This window comes from Ascoidea rubescens (assembly GCF_001661345.1).
Source record: "Ascoidea rubescens DSM 1968 unplaced genomic scaffold ASCRUscaffold_6, whole genome shotgun sequence".
NCBI classification, from domain to species: domain Eukaryota; kingdom Fungi; phylum Ascomycota; class Saccharomycetes; order Ascoideales; family Ascoideaceae; genus Ascoidea; species Ascoidea rubescens.
The window spans coordinates 221,472-230,502 of NW_017962918.1; the positions used below are offsets into that span (position 1 = coordinate 221,472).

Sequence of the window (9,031 nt, forward strand, 5' to 3'; positions counted from 1 at the left end):
CAAGAAAATTGTACTGTGATGGAGCTGAATGTATGATTTTGAGAGAGCAATTACTGTGCCTCTAAAGGTACCCATCTAAGATCAATAGCAGATGCTGCAATTAAAGGAGGTGGATTTCGCTCAAAGCAAATGCCGGTAATAAGAATGCTGCGTTGAGTGGCGTAAGCGCGGCTTCAGCGTTAAATATTTGGCTTATTGCCATATGTGGTGCGTCAACATTTAGTTCATCATGAACCTAAAGATCATGGACCAGTGATTGACTGAACAATCATTTGCAAATGAATGGCTTCTCTGTTAACGCTGGCTTGAAATGTCCGTCTTTTCAGGAAGGAGACGCCAGCCAATTTATTAATAACTCGTCCACAGCGGGGTCGGTGGCTGCGCCTGGTTGTGATCTTGATAATATTATTGGGCTAAAAAATGTCCTTTGTGTCGTACATAACTGTCATTCTTTCACTAATCATGTTGGGAATTTAAAATATGTTGCTGTTGTGCCGATTGGTTTACGACCATTAAACGATGCCACTTTGGCATATTGTTTTAAATGTAATAAACAGTTGCTGAATAAAACGCGCCATGCTGTGCGATTTTGTACTAGATTTGAATTTGTGGTGGCAACTGAGTGATGGCAATATAAAGCAAACAAAAAGAAAAAGTCTGTTCCTTATGACTAGCTTTGTGATTATTCCGCTAAATTTTGGCCGAGAACAATTACCTGAGAGACACAACAATGAGGTTGAATCAAATTTAGGCAATTATGGTTTGAGTAATTGGGCGATTTTTCCAGTGCTATTGATATTTTTGATTTGCAACAACTTGGGTGTTCTCATGACTAATGCTTTGGAAATAGTATTGTGGATGAAAATCGTCTGTTGGTAAACTCAAGGACTTTGGCCGTGATTCAAATTAAAAGTTCGCCACATTAGTGAACCAATCCAGGTGACGTGATGCGGCGTTCTCTGTGTTGATGTACGCTTGAGCAAGAAATGAAGAGCATACTGAATGAGAATCGGTCTTTAAAGCCGTCCTGTTGTCAGCGTTCATTCTCAATTTGATAAAACTTATTCTTCTTTCAATGATCCATTTTTTGCTGCTATCCATCTAGCAATCACATCCGCCGTTTGAATAGCACCTGCTGCTGCTGCGGTATTGGAGAAGAATGAGTCAACTGACATCAATGGCAAGATATTGAAACTGACATTTCATGGGTGAATACATCTTATGATCACAACATTCTAGATCTTCAACCTTTTGACAACAGCTCAAACAATGAGAATGATGATAGTGCAAACTTAATGAATTGAATTGAAAAAGTCTGTTGCAGCCACCGATGATCTTCCATAAGTGTGTGATGCTAACGGTGGCTCCTAGCTTTATATGGATTGGATTGCCGGATCTGAAACAGTTTGCCATGAAAATCTTGAAAACAGAAAAATATACTTGTATAGTTTTGAAATGAATGAAGAGATGCTGTTACAGCCAGGACTTTGGGAGCTTCGCGGATTTGCACATTTGTCCCTTGGACGTTCTCTCCGGTCTTCTCTGGTGACAGTCGGTGATACAACCAATTTCCTTCTAAAGGAGAAAGCTGTTCTGTTCTGTGTTTTTCTTCCATATTCAAGTCATCTATTTAGAATTGTATGATGGAATAGCTGCCGCAAGGTCTTGTCTGACATATTTTGGTGCCGCTCTTATCGTCCCTAGAACTTCATTTCAACACATGAGAGGCACAAAGAGCAGACTTCGTTGTGATTTACGTCGCACAGATCCCATGATATTATATTAGGGAAGAAAGGTTGATAAAGTAAAAGAATATAAGAGCGATCGGAACCCATTTAGTACCAACAGGTTTATATTTCTCAGTGTTACGGAGGATGATCGGTGAATGACTGTTGGAAACCAAAAGTTCACATCACGGAAAATGACAGCTCCCCATTAAGCCATTGATGGGACCGCAGATGTTTCTGTCAATGATCATTAACATTTCAAGAGCTTGATAACGACTGTTCATGTTTGCCGGCGCGTATCAGGTGCCAGTGCGGAACACCGACTGGAGAAATCTGCTCACTGGCACCCTTCAATGATGTGGAATCGTAGCTACTGGTGTGCAAAAGACATCCGATGGGGTGAAACACATGGGTGGATTTGAAACACTGCGAAACGCGATAATTGACGAAGGCTTTTTTAACCTTCAAACAAAGAAGCATTGCGTCAGTTTTGTCATCCCGTCTGTGGAACCATAGCCAACCTGTTGGTTAGTTCTATTGTTGGCAAAAAGCCAGCTGAGTAAATCATTGCAAAGGTTTCACTCAAGGAATTCAATATGAGCCAAAAGTTACTTAAGAACAAACGAGTATGATTACTACCGAATATTCTAATCCAACGCTGAAGGAAGTTCTTTCCATAACAAAGTGAGGATTTTGGAGATATAATTGAATAGCAATAATGCAATGCAACGGTGACGGTTCTTAAAAGCAGGTGTTGGCGGTCAGTAGATTGAACATATTGGAAAGCAGTAGAATAACCTCCAACATGTGAGAATTCATAATAGACTGATAAATCCAAGATGACACCAATATCAAAACCCATTGAATCAACATTTCAATGAATGAAACAATTCAATGAATAAATTTCTTGATTGAGATGTTTCAGTAGTGCTGGATTAAGCCCATAGTAGCAAATCCAAAGATTTACTTAGTGATTCTATTCTTGCCAGTGAAGTAAAGCCATTGAACGCCCCTATCTTAGAGTGAAAGCTGATTAAAATATGATTGCAGCTTTGGGGTTCATGGAAACGTTAGACAAGTTCATAACAAAAATGGGAGTACACTGGACGGATAATATAGCATCATCCCTACCGAAATAATTGAAAATTTGGATGATGATCGGAAACTCAGGGCCCCATCAGAGAGAGAAATCAACTCACAATCACCAATCCGCAAGGCCACTGATCCATGGATTGAGGTCCCAACTAACTTGCTTTTCGTTAATGGCATTTTATATCCAACAACTGACTCTCAATCACCATTTTGTCCAGCCAAACCACTGTGACAGGGTGGAACAAAAAGAAGTGAGTCATTTGCAGCAGAACGCAACAATTCAACAGTTGATAAAATTATTGATGGATCTTCCCCATTTTAATCAAATGCATCATACGTGGGTAAGACCATGAAAGGGTTCAAGATCGTTTATGTTACCCGCGACTGAGTGACCTCAATTTACATCTCTTAATGCATTATTCAATGATCAATATCTATTGATTGCGAAATCCCGTGAATACTCAAACCAAGATCAAATGCAAGATAGCAACTCATAGTTGTTCCGATATCCTTCAGTTTCCGCACTTAATTAAATTTGATGTCAGCAGGTTGATTTTGGGATCGGAGAATCCCGGGAAAGTGGGGTCATCTTGAAATGTTGCAACCATGAGATGGTGTTGCGTTGTTGAAAAATGAAACCCTCTTCTTAATTTCAAAGAATATGGGGCAAAAACGATTGGAGTACACTGAGGATAATTTTGTAACGGCACAGATCATATGTTTGTAGTGGAAGTATTCATTGGTGTGATTTCAAATCATTTAAACGATAATCTGCGTTAAGAAATCAGAGAAACTCCAACTTTAGAAGAGCGGGTTAATATCACCCTCACGTGATGCAGTCGGGCAATCTATTTTGATAAACCTCCATTCAGCTACATGATGAACCAGCAGCAAGGACTCAAACACTGCAATGTATAATAACTAAAACAAATATGTCTTTTTAGTTAATTCTTTTAAGCTCAAAAATATTTCAGGAACTTGCCTGGGTCTGGCAGAATCATCAGTTGCTGCTGACTTCACTTCCGACCGCGGACGCGATCTAAGAGATTTTATTGGGACAAACCATCAGTAAACCGGAATGTATTGCTTTCAAAGGTTGCCTTCAGCTCAGATTCACCAGCAACCGCGCACAACGGGCATGCAAGATTGGGATTAGCACAGGTAGCGGCAAAAGGGCAGCAGCCAAATAAGTTTTGAGAACCTGCTTCAGTGATATCACTTGATTGATTTTCGTAGTATTGAAGAAGTATCGTATCTGATCAGTATAATTTTGAGAAGTCTCTTGCTTTCACCAATTTAGTAATTATCAAGCTCAGCATCATGTGTGGACATTAGCAATTTGATCAATATCGTAGGTGGATGTAGCCGTTTGTGTTGAATCTAATTCATCGCCGACTGGACGATCTGTCTACGAATCAGTTTATTACGCGTCAATATATTTGTCACCGTTGTTGCTGTTATCATATCATGATCCGTGTGAAAGAATTGGAAATACGATATTGTTGTCATTGGTTGCAGGGAGCTCCAATCCCCCGTAACACCAGTAGAAGAAATCTTAGCTGCAGCTGCAGACGGCTTTGTTGCCGGCATTGCAGCGAATGATCCATATTTTAAAACAACTTTGATTCATCAATAGCTCAATAGAAGCAGGCAAGAACACATTGAATAAGTTCATTGAGGACTACGTTGGCGTTTCATCTCATGTCCTGGCATGGAAAACACTGAAATGACTTCCAACAACTATTTTGGTTCTCCAGCTGTGGTTGGCGGTGGTGCCATAGGAATCACATCCTGCTACTTTATCATACGGCGGTTCGTTTTCTTTCTTTATATTATTCAATGGAACCTGTGAGTCGAGCGCCTTGGTCGGGGAGATTCATGATTATCAAAAATTATCCACTCATCGGAGCTTCATTCAATAAGTACTACGGAAGATTTGCTGCAAATAACATCGGATTCGATTGTCTGAAGATTCTCTTTTGCCAAAGCTCAGCACTCGGTTTTGAAGACGCTCCAAAACAAGATACAATTTCTCTGCGAACACTTCATATTGAGAGTCCGTTTGAACACCTTGGATGGAAACTGCGTATCGGAACAGAAACTAGGAACCGCTTTTTCCTATATCTGCTTAGTTATCCTAAGATAGTATAGCAACCTGCCAACAGAAACAGCTGGCGATGGCCACGCTTTATCCACACTTGAAAAGGAAAAGCAGCGGTGGCTATGTCCTGAAGAAGACTTATTCACTTTCATGATTGGGGTTCCATTCTCTCAAAGCTGACTCCGTGATCATCGAGCAGCCGAAGTGCCATTTATCTTTGCAATATCATTTGTAACTCTCTCACCTGGAACTCGTAGATGATCATGCTAATTGGTGATGTTGAGGGGGGAAGAGTGATAGGGCTTCAAAAAATTAATATAGCGGCGATTCTGCACTGTGGCTATCCCATGCACTATTTAGACAAGCACAATCAGCTTAGAATGATGATCAGGGCGGTAATTTAGAGCATCTGATGGCGAAAAATAATTACGACTACAGGGAGCATGAAGCATACGCCCCTTTGATTTTCCCTTCTTGTGCAACAATGTTGCATTAGCTCCTACATCAAGAAAAGCGACACTAACACCCGCAATCTGACCTGTATGAAAAAATAAGTTGCTGATCTTCTCATTTTCAGCCCAAAACCTTTTAGTTCACGAAATCTAAATAATCCGTTTTGTAACTGACCATGGGCTTTCTTGTCACGTTGATCGACCAAGAAACTCTGCGGCTACAATAATCTAGAGGCTTCCATCATGGCCGTTTCGGCAGAACAACAGCCTGGAGCGCATCATCCAGCAGGGATTGATTGTGGAGCACAGCAGTCACCACCTCAACATTCCTTCCTGAAACCTCGGTAAAATCTCATTTCAATCTAATTTAACTTTATTAACATTTTCTTTCCGACTTAGGCTAACCGCGATGAAGCTGAGCGACCACCAAATCCTTCATCACCAAATTTATTAGCCAGCTCGCTTGCATTACCCAACACAAATTTGCAGAAGCAGTATGGCGATTGAGAACCAATTCCGCGGTGCAGACACCTCCTATCGAAGCAGCATTTAAGCTAGACGCAGCATGGTTTGCATTGGACACCCTAATAATGTTACTACGGATTTCAGTAACAATTGCATTATAATTTCTCATATTGGATAATGTATTGCGCCAAACACTAACAGATAGTGACATGGCATGAAAATTAAAAGCTCAACACAAGTCATTGATTAATCCTTTTGCAAATTACATATTATGTGACGGCCAATCCAGCAATTGTGTAGCACCTTTTGCACTACGGCCGAAATTAATTCCGGGGTATCAAACAGATCGCAAATCAATGAAGGACTTTGTTGACTAATTCAAAGACAACCTCATTAACAGGAATATAGGTTTTATAGTTAAAGACTTAAAATATCTAGTAAAACAGAGCAGTCTGAAAACGGAAGATGCAAACCCAAATCGTACCTCGCGCAGGATTCATTACTTTCTCGACTATCTCCTAGCGGACATTTCAAATTTGGTTCATTGCCTGCGGATCCCAACCGACAATTATTGGTTGAAGCAAAGAAGTCCTCTTTAAAGAAGAACGTACAAGTCATCACCCGGTCCTTCAAAGAAAACTTGCTTAGTCCATGGGCCATCACGGCGGCGGACAAGTGACACAGACCAGAAGACCGAATGATAATATCAGGGAGGCTTACAACAATTCTGAGCTGCAGCCAGTGATTAGATCCATGTCCTTATCGTTGGTTAGTCCTCAATTACTAGAAAAACCAGTTAGCTATTGTTTGGTGATTGTAACGAAGGCCGCACGAACTACTAGATTTGCGTGACCGCAGAGGTTGCAGAAAAATTTAGTTCAATTGAGGCATTTGATTATTCGGTGAGATTTATCAACTTATTTGATATGCTAAATTTTGAAGTGGTTTTTGCTGTTGAAGGCTCAAAGACAATTTCTGTTCATCAAATCAATCTGACAACTGTTTTCGTCATTGTGATACCGGAACCAAAAAATATCACCTTAAGTATTTACGCTTATCAATTCTCAGAGAAATTGAAAGTTACCCCAATCAATTTTAGGATAGGCATTCTTGTTCAATTACTGGTGAAAAACGGTACATCATTTGTAATTGTTGCTTAAGAAGAGGTTCAAGTGAACTAGGTTGGTTTTGTCTCTCCACAATCAAACGGTGCTCAGAAAGGAAGAAGATATGTGAATCATAGTATCATTTCCCGGTTCATCACTTGCCCAGGAGAACTTCGTCAATGCATCTCCCAAGTTCATAGTTCAAAAAATTAGTTTTCGCGTGTCTTTGCGTTGTTTTCTTGGTCATTATGTTGCTGATCCTCAGGCCAGTGCTTTCGTATCTCAGAAGAGGTACATCTGGCTGCTAAGGCAACTGATTTAATTTGAAGAGTCTCTTTTGCCGGCAATACCCACCAAAATTAACTCTTTCAAAGAGGTAGTTGAATCAGTTGCTTCGGCGTTTGTTTCAGAATAGCATGATAATAGAAATGCATTCATGAATGACTGAAAACTGATGCAAACTATTACCGAACGATACAGTCTTTCCTGTTTACTTATTCAGTCGATAGCTTGGTCCACCAATCAATGCCCATCAAATACGTGGTAGCAGAGGGTGAAAATATACAAAGTCAAATCCATTATCTGATCACCACAAAGCTGCTCGCATTTGAGCGGTGAATGGAATGATTGAGAATGATACGGTGATACGGACAATGGTGATCGGAACTCGGTTGGTGGTTCTACGTTGTTCAGTAGTCAGAAAGCTGTTTGGCTCTAGTCTTGAATGCACGCTTCATCGTCCATGGTGCTGTGTGGAGTTGAATGGATGCTACTCACTGAATAAGTAAAATCAATGCTGAGTGTGTCGGAGGGTCTTCAAATGGATTGCTAGAACTGTTGAGATACTAAAGATATATTGTCATGTCATTGTGCTGTCCCTTCCATTGACTAGCCAGCAATCGCAGGCACTCATGACATTTCTCGAATGCTTAACATCTTATTGGGCGGCCGTGTGATGTCCATAGAGTCTTGGAAATGTTGATACTAAAGCCGATGCAGTTGAGATACTCCCCCAAGGACTTGGTGATCCAGTGAACTAATATCTCAATTGATTGCGTCAATTTATTAATTGTCGAAGTCTCTAGATTGCAGCTCCACGTGGATTTACTTTTATATATTTTTTATTGCTCATTTGATTTGTGGTTCACTGCCGTGCACCAATGATATTGATTTGACTGAATGAAGGTGGCAATAATATTTTCTCACAGGTTTCAATTAAACTCTATTGCGGGTCGCTACTTCAATTTAGAAGCTACATTTCTCTGTATGAAGAATTATGTCCATTGTCATTTAATTTGCATATCTTTGTTGATTAAGTTCGTTTTGTACTTCAAATGAAGGGATGAGTCTATAAAGGTGTCCATGACTGTAGTTTCAGCAGAGATTGAAAGAAGTTGCGGCACGGCACCAAAGATACAAGTGAAGGAATCAACGGCCCCCAAGTCATTCTTCACGCACGGAGCAGAGGAATCAATGATTCCTCATTGCTTGAATACTTGGAGAAGCCATGCTAGAGCAACAAAAGAGGCAGGATATCAAGTAGACCAATGATCCTCACACCAATGGATTGTAGTTGGATCGGCGTAGAATTGTCTTTCATCCCTTTCGCTGGACCCGTGCCTAGCATTCCAAAGACCATTCTTTGCATCCACATGATGTGGCTGCTCGGCCATCGACAATAGTCGCTGCAGTGGATATTTAATGTTCTAGTATTGATCCAATCGTCTGGTGTGAGAACACCTCGTTAAGGGTACTGCAAACATGAACGAAGTCATCAGTCGGTCCCTCGGAATCTATCAGAGGGCTGCTTCGGCGAAGTTCCGCTTTCGTAGCATGTTAGTTCTAAGAAAAGCAGAAGATTAGCTCCGTTGTCAAAAATTCTTAGTAATATTTTCAGCTAAAGATGTATATAAAATCTAACACCTACAAATTGTGGCCAGCCCCTGCTAACAACCACTGTGATTGATCACTCATCTTAACGGTTTGAAACGAGTAGCAGACCCGGGGCACCTCATTTCTCCTTCAGCAAGCTCAAGCAGCTCCCTTTGTCGAAGTAGCCGGCCTGCGAGGAATGGGTTCATCTTGTCG

The 9,031-nt window shown here is 40.7% G+C and overlaps 1 protein-coding gene across 1 annotated transcript; it reads left to right on the plus strand.

Moving 5' to 3' along the window:
- Nucleotides 1-666: 666 nt before the first annotated feature.
- Nucleotides 667-5,879, plus strand: ASCRUDRAFT_7976 (uncharacterized protein; the record flags this gene model as incomplete). Its single annotated transcript, XM_020194420.1, has 2 exons — nt 667-849; nt 5,772-5,879. 2 exons carry the CDS (start codon nt 667-669, stop codon nt 5,877-5,879), a joined length of 291 nt encoding a protein of 96 aa, XP_020047310.1.
- Nucleotides 5,880-9,031: the final 3,152 nt, after the last annotated feature.